This window comes from Lepidothrix coronata, unplaced genomic scaffold, assembly GCF_001604755.1.
Source record: "Lepidothrix coronata isolate B3197 unplaced genomic scaffold, Lepidothrix_coronata-1.0 Scaffold59, whole genome shotgun sequence".
Classification (NCBI taxonomy): domain Eukaryota; kingdom Metazoa; phylum Chordata; class Aves; order Passeriformes; family Pipridae; genus Lepidothrix; species Lepidothrix coronata.
In genome coordinates this window covers 402,191-414,533 of record NW_016690239.1, presented here as the reverse complement: position 1 = coordinate 414,533, position 12,343 = coordinate 402,191, and the positions used below count along the sequence as shown (strand labels likewise).

The 12,343-nt window shown below is 34.9% G+C and overlaps 1 protein-coding gene across 2 annotated transcripts in view; it reads left to right on the top strand.

Annotated features, from left to right (window-relative positions):
- Positions 1–12,343, top strand: part of FAM188A (family with sequence similarity 188 member A) — a 52,281-nt gene that overhangs the window by 32,708 nt on the left and 7,230 nt on the right. For both annotated transcript variants that reach the window (XM_017817249.1, XM_017817250.1), the window contains 2 exons: positions 8,358–8,430; positions 9,249–9,321. In XM_017817249.1, coding sequence (XP_017672738.1) covers positions 8,358–8,430; positions 9,249–9,321 — 146 coding nt within the window. The remainder of the gene's footprint in view (positions 1–8,357; positions 8,431–9,248; positions 9,322–12,343) is intronic.

Sequence of the window (12,343 nt, the reverse complement as noted above, 5' to 3'; positions counted from 1 at the left end):
AAGAATGGAAAGAAGGGTGTTAGTTTTATGCAGTAAAACAGTCCTTTCCAGAAATTCTGTAAATGCAATGGTATGCTCCAGTGTTCATATCAGGCTTTGACGTGATGGTGTATTTATGAAGGAGATAAGGCAGAGGTCAAAGATGCTGTTCTAGTCATAAGATGCAATCTCAGCAAATGGAGAGGGGAAAAAAGATGAGTTTTGTTTGCTTTTTTTTTTTATTTTATTTTAACAGATGTTTGTATGCATAGATGTCAGAGTTTCTAAACCAATGCAGGTCAGTAAATAAATGAATTTAGGACAGCAAATAGTGTATTTGTAGTCAGGATTATCCTCATGCAACCATTTCAGAAATGAAATTTTAAAAGAGAAATGTTACTGAGTCATTTCCACACAGAATTTTTTATAAGAGCCCTAAAATCTAAACCACTTTCTTCCAAGTTACCTAATTTAATATGCTTATAGTATCACAATGAAGAGACTTTATAGGCAAGTAGAATGAATATTCCATGTACCTTTAGACGAGGTAGTAGGTAGATGTCATAAACCTTGATAGTGCCAGGCTCACACCAGTCAGCCTGCAGAGTTCTTAGCTCTACAAGCTATCTTCCTTTTTATTTTACCTTACCTTTTAATTGCAGCCTGCTAACTGCAGATTTTTATTACTGAATAATGATACTGGGAATACTATTTTTCCCATTTTTATTAAGACTTATAACTGGGACTTTAGTATTCACTATGTTACCAAACAGCAGTTCCAGTGTGTGAACTGATTATCTGCCTGTCGTATCTCCTGTTTGAAAAAATTAATCTCCATGAGTGTCTTTTAATCTGTGCACACATTATAAATACATGTTCTAGATCGATTCCTCAGATTCTTTCTTTCCCTTACAGTTTTTCTTCCTGAAAAAAAATAAAAAGATGTCCTGAAGGCATTAATGTATTGCAGAACTTTGGAAATAGAGTTTTAAATATAGTTATTGAATGCCTATTAAAGATATTTTTAAGTGAAGTGTTCTTGGGCTAAACAACAGGGAAATTATTTTGTGGCCATTTTCTCATTTTCTGTCTCTATGCATAGTTTTTCTCCAAAATGTCTGAAGACCAGATGTTCTTTTTGAGCAGGGCACCATGTATCCTTGAAAGTGGAGGCTGACATATTTTTTTATTCTTTGTTCAGCTTGCTTTATTCCCATGTTCCCAAACCCTACTGGGATAGATGGCAGGGAACTAGAAACAGTGAATGAGACTGCCAGCATACCATATGCTTCAATAATAAAAATATACTTTAAAATAGTAACTCTCGTGGTCCTGTTCTGAAGCCATATGCCAAGTTCTGCGTTTTGCAGAACTCACAAACTGCCTAAGAAATGCGTGACATGACAGACTGAACTTGTATAGCAAATCAGTGTCATGATACTTAAGATAATTTTATGAACAGCAGGAACCTAAATCAGTTTGGTTTGTAGCTGATGTTTGAACCACACAACCTTAATGCATATGAGAGCTGTTGAATCCCCAGGAACATTGGGGTGAATCCATATACAGCATCTGATTTAATCCTTTACAAGTACAAACACAAAGACCTTTAGTAATCCATTTCTAACCACTTTTTAAGAAGTATTAAAAAATAAGTTTTTCATCCCTTTATTGACTCTTTTCATACCAATAGCAACATTTTTGTGTACAGAATAACATCTTTACCTCTTTTGATAAGGCAGCTCTACTTTCAGGTTAGGATATATGTGAATGAAAGAATTGAAAGTCTAAACATGGAAGGAGGAAAAATATACTAAAAAAAAGGGGGGGAACAAGGATTGTCTGTGGTGGAGGAAGTTTTGAACTCTTCCTAGCAAAGGTGAAGCATATCTAGTGATATTTAAGACTTTGCCTTCATTTTCTGTCTTTACTTCTCCACTTACATAACATCAGAAGTCACATCTGAATAATAGATTTGTTTGTTTCTAAGACTGTAGTAACCTCATTTCAATATTTAAGTGCATTTTTCCCAATATTGCTTTGTTTTATATAAGAGTATGAAATCTGTTTTCTCTTTGTAATTTGTGTTATGGGTAGTCCAATGCCATTTTTGTTTACCGGTGGATTGTTTACAATATCCTTATATACTTATACATTTATATATGTACTTTAAAAATAGCTGCTTTATGTTACAGAGTAGTGCCAAAGTTGTCAGTCAAAGACATAGATAAGACACTTAGATATGGAAATACTGAAACAGCGCAGATGTACTTAGAAAACAAGTTCAGTCACTGCCTACGTGTAGTTAAGAAAGCTCGTAATTGGTGTGAAGTGAGATAGGCTCTATCAGCTTTAATGAAAAAAATCACCATTTTTGTATTAATTAAAAGAATGATACTGTTTTTCATAGAAGCTAATTGCTCTATTCTGCTGCTGCTGGAATTAGCTACCTGAAATACCACATTCAAATATGAAACTCAAAGGCAACACTGTTTTAGTAATATGTGAAACTGTGATGTTTGTGAATATTTAGTGTTTTGCTTTCTTCATTGCTTCATAGAGCTCATACATTTCACACGTAAAGACATAAAATATTACTGTTAGAATAATTAACCAGGCTAATAATTGTCCTTTAGAAACACTTTTGTCTTATTTGAGTTATAAAATAGTAATCTGGTCTGTTTTGAAAAACATTTCATCATTTCTGGATTAAAGCAAACCAGAGGGTTTTCATCATGCCAAGAGAGAATTATGTGGTTTAAGTGGGAAACTGAGCACTGTAAGCTGGTTTCCAACATTAAGTGCAGCTTTTAGTACTGTGAGAACTGTATTTAGGAAGATTTAAATTTCTGCAGTAAATCTTCACTGGCTTTAAACTTCACTATCAGATGTTCCTGACATACTTGTTCATTTCCCACATCCTTATTGTAATTGCCAAATAGAACTAGTATGTTAATACCACAGCTGGTATAGCAATCAGCTCATGTCTATAGGCTGAAATAATATTAGATATAGAAATAGTATAAAATACAGATATTATATTTTTTACATAGAAAAAAAGGTAACATGATAATAGAAGCTAAAGTTAATACTGAGTGAATAATATTGTGAAGGTTTTGGAAGTTGTAAAACATGGAATTTGCCCACTTACAGCTTGATCCCTTTTAGGCAACAGATAATTTGAGAAGCTCCTTTCAGATTAGACTTGTGATTGGAGGGTAGTATGTAATTTAGTAATTAGATAAGAATTCCAGTAAACTCAAATTTGCTGACTCCTTGTCTATAATTCCAGTAATGTATTTTTGCTTTCAAAATAAAGACTTTGTTCTGTATTGCTGAGCAAAACAAGCTAGTAACTAACAAAAAGACTACCTAATCTCTATCGATTTACAATAATGTCTTGTAATATGTCTGTCAAAGCAAGGAACATGTTGAAGAAGCTCTTATTTTTTTAATGGGTCAAGAAGTGAATTGTTGCCTTCTTGTAATATTTTAAACTAAACCAGAACCATCTTCGGCAATATAACTGTTAACATGTATTCACTGTACTTTGAGTTTCTCTTATTTTTTAAAAACTGCACTGCTGTGGCTTTTTTTGTTGGCTGTCTCATTAAACCATCCTCTCCCACAGGAATGGAGGATATATTGTGATTTCTATAACTTGAGTGTATGTTAAAAGCCCAGATTTCCAGATGGGTAGGCTGACAGGGTCTTCAGATTCCTGTTATTAATTCTTGCTCTGTTTGCTTTTCCTCCTCAGCCTCACCTCACCTTTGGATCAAGTAGGCTCTCTTTTCTGTCAGGGTAGTATGGATGAAGGTGAAAAAGGATTTGAAGAAGTAGTCCACATGTAGCATTTCATTCTGCCCTATTGAGAACTCTCTTCTGTTCTCAGCAAGGTACTGCAGGTCCTGTCGAGTAAATGCAGTCCTTTCACTCTTACAAGACAGCACGCAGCTGGTGCCAGTTTGCTTCTTTTTAACGGCCATGTTGCAACAAACTGCTTACCATGAATGTTTCTCCTCCCACCACATCTATCCATTGATGAACACTTTGAGATAAACTGTGTCATCTTTTTCTGGTCTGAATTACAAACCCTGTATTTTATTTTATGACCCCTGATAAGAACTCAGCTACTTTGGATGTGGCATAAGTCCTTTTGTGCCTCTTTCCTCTCTTGTTCAAGGAAAGGATTTTCTTTTGGCATTTTCTGAATCCCAGATAGACTTATAGCCCTTCTTCAAGGCTGAGGAGGATACAGTATATGACATTTAACACGTGCCATTCTGAAGTCGCTGCAGAGTTCTTGTATAGTGACAGATGAGTCAAGGACCTTTCCTTCAGTTCCTCTATATACAGCTCTCAAAGGGGGAAAAATCTGATACTCCTTCAAGTATTCTTTGGCTGTGTTCCAGTTGTTTGTCATTTTTTTAATGCCTTCTCTCATAGAAGATAATATGTAGCAGAGTAATCTCATATTCCACTGGCCAGCACAAGAAAATAATTGTAAGCAGTCTGTACAGGATACTCCCATCACTGCTACAACCATGGGCCGGTGACCATCCAAACTATTGGTGCAAATGATCTCCCTGAAAACAAATGGGAGTTTTGAACTAGTCTTCATTGGCAATCTGCCTATTCAGAGCCAAATTTGTACTCCTTCAAACTACTTTTATGTCAAATAGCATCAAATGCCTTAGGACAGACTTTGCAGGTTAGGACTCTAGGATTTGACTTGCTTTGTTGCCATGGCATAATTCTGCAACTCTGTCCCTTTCCAGACAGACTCTTTACAATAGTCTGCTTAAATTGACAGTAGAATGTTGGTGAGTATTTTTAGAACAAGTAACTTCATGCCTCAGGAATCTCAATACCTATTCATTGGTGCCTGAGAGGAAACAAGATCTATGGCCTTCCCATACCTGTTCGGTTCTTTATATGATGGTAATAATGGCCTCCTGATTCAGGTCTTAAGGACTCTCCTTTCCTTGATTTGATAATTATCTCCTAGAAAGACCTGCAATAAAGCTGTTATTTAATTTCAAGCAATGCCCAAGTTCTATTTAATCTTCTCCATCTTAATGAGAATCAACAACTAGATTTTATATCACTGCAAGACTTTGAACCTCTTTTTACTTCTGTAGTGATGATAGCTTTCCCACTTGTGAACTGATGCCAGCCTATGTTAAATTTTACTCTTTGGTTTACTTCTTAGCCAGTCTCTACAAGTGAAAAAGTATCTGACACCTTTAGGACACATAACCTCATTTGTATGTGTGGTGATACAAATGGCACTTCTGCTCCTTGCCTCCACGTAAAGCTGCATTCAAATCTATTCTCAGTTAAGTGGGTTGTTCTATCTCAGGCTGTAAAGAGCATTTCCTCTATTCTGGCTTGGGAGCAGGATTCCCTCACCTTTAAAAAGAGGAAACCTCTGTGTCCTCCAGGATACTGACATAGGATGTGGAGATTCATTTCAAATGAAAGATTACAGCCACAGGAGGAACTGAAGCTTCACATTCTTATTTCAGAGCATTATCCAGTTTGAAATGCGTTCTGATCATGTGTGAAAGACTTACGCATCCAAATTATAATGATACAGTTACCTAGTACATCAGTAGGATTGTGTTAAGTGTCTTTGCTCTTTCAAAAGATAATCTCCAAAGGAACCTTACTGATATATAAAATCAAATTTCTTTTTGAACCAACTCCACAGTGAGATGCCCTGCCTGGCATCCAGTTTCAACAACCAGTTGTGAGACTCCATTTCCTCTGTAAAACTGAAATTGGCAGTGAATTCAAAAGTCAGCTGGAGAGATGGGAATCAGTTACAGAGATCCCATCAACCTTGTTTTCTTAGGAAACCGTTTTGGAAAAGTTGATGCCTTTAAAGCCACTGATTATAGCATTGAAAAATACACAGTTTTCTCTGTAATACAAGACTGGAATAAATAAACTTCAGTCCTCCAGATCTGATTAAATTATAGCAAGTTAAAAAGTTGATAAATAATAAGTGTTTCTGTATTGTCTCTAGGCAAATTTTTAAGAAGAAAGTACTGCAATATATAATTCTTCCACGTATCACTCAACAGTGGTAGTGTAGAACTACCACTAAAGGAGTGAGTATGAGGGCTGATTTCATTATACAAGTCTTTCAGGGTACAATCTTTGTAAAAATTCATAACCAGGATTTCTGTGTGGCTTAGCCATTATGTTCTGCTTTTGGTTTGTAGAATGAAAACTTCTGGTATGTTTTCACTAAAACTTATGAAGAATATTTTTTGCCTCTAAGGGTAAACATGGGATCTTAAAATAACTGGTACTACTGATGAGAATAACTTTTCAAAGTAATATAAAATGACTTGTTTGTGTATCACAAAAGCCAACGAGTGAAACATGATTTTTGGGACATGTTGTACTTAGTATTGGAAATAATTATTGTAATTGACTGTTCATGGGATACCCTTATATGGAACTTTCAATGCATGGGTTACATCAAAATACAATTCGTAGGGCTGGGATGGGGAATATATTTTGGCACATATGGTGAAATATCAGCTTGGGCAGCTGAACTATGTTTTTGTTAGATGTTTGTCACGTTTTCAGCTTTATTACATGAAGGAGCTATGGTATTTTTTTCCCCCCGGATACAAATATATGGACTAATTGAACTTTCAAAGGTTTATGAATAGTGTAAATGAATGATAAACTAAGTTAGAGGTTGTATGGGATTTGTATATAAAAAATTGAAATATTGCATTTTTAACTTTTTGTAAGACAACAGTCTCAGTGAAAAGTTAGAATTATTTTGCGGATAAAGGAGTGGGCTTTTTGGTCATCTCGCCAAGGCAGGTAACTTTTCTAAGTTTCCTTCTGAAACTACTTGCTTAGAACATCAGTAAATCACATTTAATGAACAAAAAGTGGTAATATGTAATAACTTGGATACTGTACCATATTTAAAAGTTCAGTTGAAAGACACAGAGTTTTCAGTATTGGGCAATGCATTCAGTGACTTCATCTCTGAAGTTTTTCCTGTGTACACGTATGTGAACTGAAATAACTGAGGACCTGGAAAATTAAAATACCAATGGAAATATACACTATTTGCAATTGGACTATCAAAAAAAATTGTTGGTAGTTGCAGAAAACTTACTTTAAAAAAATCCATTTTGCATCACATGACACTATAGAAAGTACTTTATTAACAAGGTAATTTGCAGGGAGGGTAGACAACCCAAATTATAGTCTTTATTCTTCTATTACATTAAGATTGTATGGAAAGATCTGCATATTCATAAACCAAAGTAGAAATATGGAGTTTACATTTGAAATTGTATGTGCAGTTGGAAGTTACTTTGGGTTATATCCTTCCATGCCACTGGAAATTTTAATAGTTCTCTCTTTTACGTTGGCTCCATGAGCTGCTAATTCATTAATAAGAACCTCTCATTATCCCTTCTTTAGAGTTAAATCCTGAATATTAAAATTGCTGATAATTTTGTTGTTAATAAGCTCTATATGCTACAGCATCAATTGTAAACTGAGAACTATTTGCATTAGTTTACTTTAATACACTGTGATAGTGAAATCTACTCCTGCTTAGTATGTTTTGTATTCTAAATTATTTAAGAGTTGATCACATATTATGAAATTTTACAGTCTACGTATGTAGCTTACATAATCACATAAGTGTTACCTATTATGACAGGGTGTGTGGTCAACAACTGCACAACTTCATGCATCATCTGGCATCATGAAACTAATGGTCTTTCTATCTGAAAGTACTTTAAAGAACTTGAAGATAAACTGTATTGGATACAAGTATTGGTTTTCTGTAGATGTTCTAGTTATTAATTTGTGAAATCACTGGAAAACTTTTCATTAAATAGTGGGTTTGTTCCAAATAAGTAATTTTTATGGATCTTTAAAATTACATTATTGTGATACTGAATTACTATAAAAATCTAGTGTTTCTATTTTCAGTATGCAAAGCAAGGAATTTTCAAGTTGTTCTCACCAGGAGAGATTAGCAGGATGGAGGGATTCCTCCCAAATTGGTTTCTTCCATATGCTTTTTCACTTGAGGCTCTTGAGTACAGGATGATTGGAATTGTAGTTTCCAATTAGCTTTTGTGCTACAACATCTGCTTGAAAATACTTGCATAAAATTTGTCTAGAAATTTGTGACATAATTTTTAGCGTGTTTCTTGATCATTTTATGTCACTAAAAGCAAAATTGCCAAATTACCTTAATTTTTTTTTCTGTTGTATTTAAATTTTCATTAATTTAGGTTCCAATCAGGTGTAGTATGGCTTAGTAATCTGTATGTGAAGTAAGAGTATTCTGAAGGTTTTTTTCTTTCCCCCCTCCATAGGATATGGCCCTTGTTGCTCCTGAAGCGCCTTCAGAACAAGCTAGAAGGGTTTTCCAGACGTATGACCCTGAGGGTAAGGGCTGTACTTCTTGCTGAAATAAGATTTTTAATAGAAATGTACTCATTAAGAGAGGAATGAAATGCTGAGTACTTAAGAAATGTCCAATACAGTAGTCAATCTGTAAGTGACATTGAGCACCCTGGTCTAGTGGAAGGTACCCATGGCAGGGGGTTGGAACTAAATGATCTTTAAGGTCCCTTCCAGCCCAAACCATTCCATGATACTATGAAGGAATTCTCTGAGACTTCTGAAGTAAGGGAAGTTGTGCAATAGGAATTAGAGTTCTTAAACATACATTTTTTAACCTTGTAATGTTCTTTGTAATTAGCATAGAGTTAAATATAATTTGATTTCTCCTTCATTACACTTTCATAACACAACTTATCTGATAGGATTCATTCTTCATGAGATTTTGTTCTTGAATGTGTATGACATACACTGAGAATTTTCTCATGGTTTGGAAAACAGAGGATATCTGACATTCAGGTACTATTTTATCTAATCAAAAGGGAAAAAATGTACAGTTATTATCCCTATGTATTTAGTGGAGGTGAAGATTACTATACAAGATTGAATTCTTAGCAAGTATTAAGCTTCTAAGTGTATGAATGATAAACCCACAGTTTCTCTATTGCACTGTGTTGGGTCAAATACAGTGGAAGAGAAGTGTTTGAAAACTGTGTTCCCTCTAGAACCCCCCCGTTTGGTTGCAGGTTTTACAGATGTAAATGTAATATGTAATATGTAGTGTCTGTATTTTTGAGTGAAATTTTTACTCCTGGAAAGCATTTTGTTTCTTTTCCTCACAAGAATCTTTACTGTTTCTTCAGATAATGGTTTTATACCAGACACTCTGTTAGAAGATGTAATGAAGGCTCTGGACCTTGTTTCAGATCCTGAATAGTAAGTATAATAAAATTTAAATATACAGAAATATCAATTAACCACATTAATTATAATATAGGCCTTTTTTCTGGATTCAGTTAACCATATATTTATTATCATTTCAGGGTTGTTTGGTTTTTTTTTTTCATAATTCAGATTTTTCTTCCTATCTTGCATTCTGGGAACAGAATGTTATTTTGAAGTGTTTAAGTCAGCTTTAAATTAAATGGGAGGAAGGAAAATTGAGATATCTCTAACTTTGGTAGTGATAACTAGAAGCCAAAAAAACCCTCAGACCTATTGCATTACTATATATTGAGGAGATAGTCATGAATGTGAAACTGTGTGACAGGAGAGCCAAACAATCAAGGTATTCAGAGGCAGATTTGCATTATATTACCATTAGATCTATCTGCGGAGTTTGTAGCTGAACCTGTTTCAGTTACACTTCTGTTTCCACCACCATTCAGGACCTTATGGTGTTTATAATTGTAATTTGTTTCCAGAAATGACACATTGATTCCTAGGATTAGAGTTAAAACTCTCAAATTAAAAAGGTAACTTATTTTGAATCTGATGTGGACAGACAGGACTAACATTAAGTAACAACAACTGTCTTTTGGTGTCAAAACTTACCATGTTTTGCCACTACATGCTTAACCCAGAAAGATGAGTTACGTACTTGAACTTTCTTACTGCTACAAATGATGCTTCTGCCCTTTTGTAAACAGGTGGCCTAGTTTAGTTGGGACTAAACGGGTTGTTCTGCAGAATGGCTGTGGTGGAGACTGCAGGTTTACTTAACACAGCCATCTGAAATGTGATTGATGCCACTTTCTCTCCTTTCAAATGTTAAAGTATAATGAAGTTTACTGAGCTGTTCTCTGGAGGATAGAAGTGAAAATTGAAATAAAGAGATACCATGAAACTAAACCAAAAGGAAGTACAAGACAAAAGGTTCACATTCATATTAACAATAAATGGTGAAATCTGCAGAAGATATTTTTTTAAAGGGAGGGAAAGAAAAAAGGCATAGTTTAATAGGTCTGAAAAGCTTTCTTTTGGCTTTTTTGTTCAGCTGTCTCAATAAATCTTCAGAAAACCTCTTTCCTCATTTAGCATTGTTTCCACTTGGCTGTGTGGCTTTTAGGTTATTTGTGGCATAGACCTGTCCTATTGTATTGTGCACAGTACATCAAATATAAATTGACATAGGAAGACTCAGTCAGAATATTGATACTTGATATGAATATAGCTATATTGAAAAGCCATGATCAAACCATGAAATATGCAGCCTTGAATCATCTCCTCTCAAATAAATATATTGCCTAATATTACTGTCTGGAGGACCTGCTCTGTTCTGGTCCTGGATATCCTGTCTATTTAATGTGGAACACAAGTATAAATCACACATTTCAAATTCCATATAGGCTTTTCTGTTTGTTTTTTGGTTTTGGGGGGTTTTTTTAAAGTAAAATTAAAGGCCTTGCCTCTAAGTATACTGTTTACATTTTGGTTAGTCTAATTCAAGGTGTTAAGCTTCTCAGAATCTCAGGATGTATATGGTCAGACCTGCTTAGAGTTTTAGAACTATAGAGGGGAAAACTCTGTAGAGCAGATGTGAATTAGAAGGGTGGATTATTCAATACTGAATGCCATTGCATGGGATTTTAGTAAAATTTTCTAGTCTTTTAGTAAATAATTTGAGAATCCAGCTGTCTCATTTTGCCTTTTTGTTTCTAAAAATCATTTGATGCTCTTCAGGGCACCGATTTCAGTACATCTATCAATCTAGGTTTAGCTTGTTTAAAACATTTTACCCTGTCTCTGTATTTGACCAATAGTGGAGGCTTTTGTCCCCACGCACTTCCCAGGCAGGAGAGTACAAAGGCCATCGGTATCATCACCCCAGCGTTCATAACCTGTTCGGTTCAGGTGCCTGAGGAGACCGAGGCACAAACACGCGTGTTTGGAGCTCTGCTGCAATACCAGTAGCACTGAACAGCATCAGCAATTTGCTGAATGAAAAAGCCTCAGCTGAAACATATCACAGTCAAAGTTTATTAAATCTTCCCTCCTGCTTAATTGATTGAATTTTGTACACTGACCACGCTTAAAAACTTAAAATGGCTCTGTATTTTTAAACAGTTCTTGTATTTCATCAGTGAGTACATAGCTTGCTTTAATTTTATTACATGATTTTAAGTGCTTTTTCAAAATGAACTGCCATGGTTCTGTTTACAAACACAAATGTTTTTACAACTGTTACAGCATTTGAAGAATTTGAGCAGGTTTCAAACAGCCACTGAAACATCCAAAATTTTGTACTTTGAGAGCAGTGAGAATGATGAATAGAAGGAATGAAGTCCAGTATCTTGCAAATCCTCAATTGCAGTTTCACTTGAGTAGTAAATTTTTTTAAGATATTAAATTAACAGTTTATAGGATATCACGTTCAGTTTTATGGATTTTAAAATTCCTCTTCCAAGGACCTTAACAGAGCCACTCTCTTAAGATTTGCATAATGTATTCTGTGTGTATTCAGGGAGAAACAAAAATAAACCAAATCATTTACTAGTAGTGCTGTGGTAGGACCAAGAAAGGAAGTTACTTGAAAATGAAGTTACATAAGTGGTTGTCCAAAGGATAAAATACTTCCACACAACAATCAGAAAGACTTTAGAAATTATACCTTCTGCCTGCAGCCCCCAGCAAAAGGCACCTTTTGGCAGTTAGAGACCTAGGTGGTAAAAGAGGGATCTATGAGAAGCTAAGTGTGTCTTCTGAAAGGAAAATGTAGTGCCTACATGGCAAAAATAGGGAAGAATCTGGATTTATGAAATGTTAAATGTAAACTACAAAGTAAAGCAGAGTTAAAAATCTTCTGAAGACTAATCTGCAAAATTATAAAATAATAAAGTTGTAAAAACTAATAGTACTCAAATGAGTCAGTCAGAACCAGGAGACTTACAAGAAGTCTGTAGTTCAGATAGATGATCCTCAGTGTGTAAAAGTATTCAAAATTAGTTAGACAAGTGTA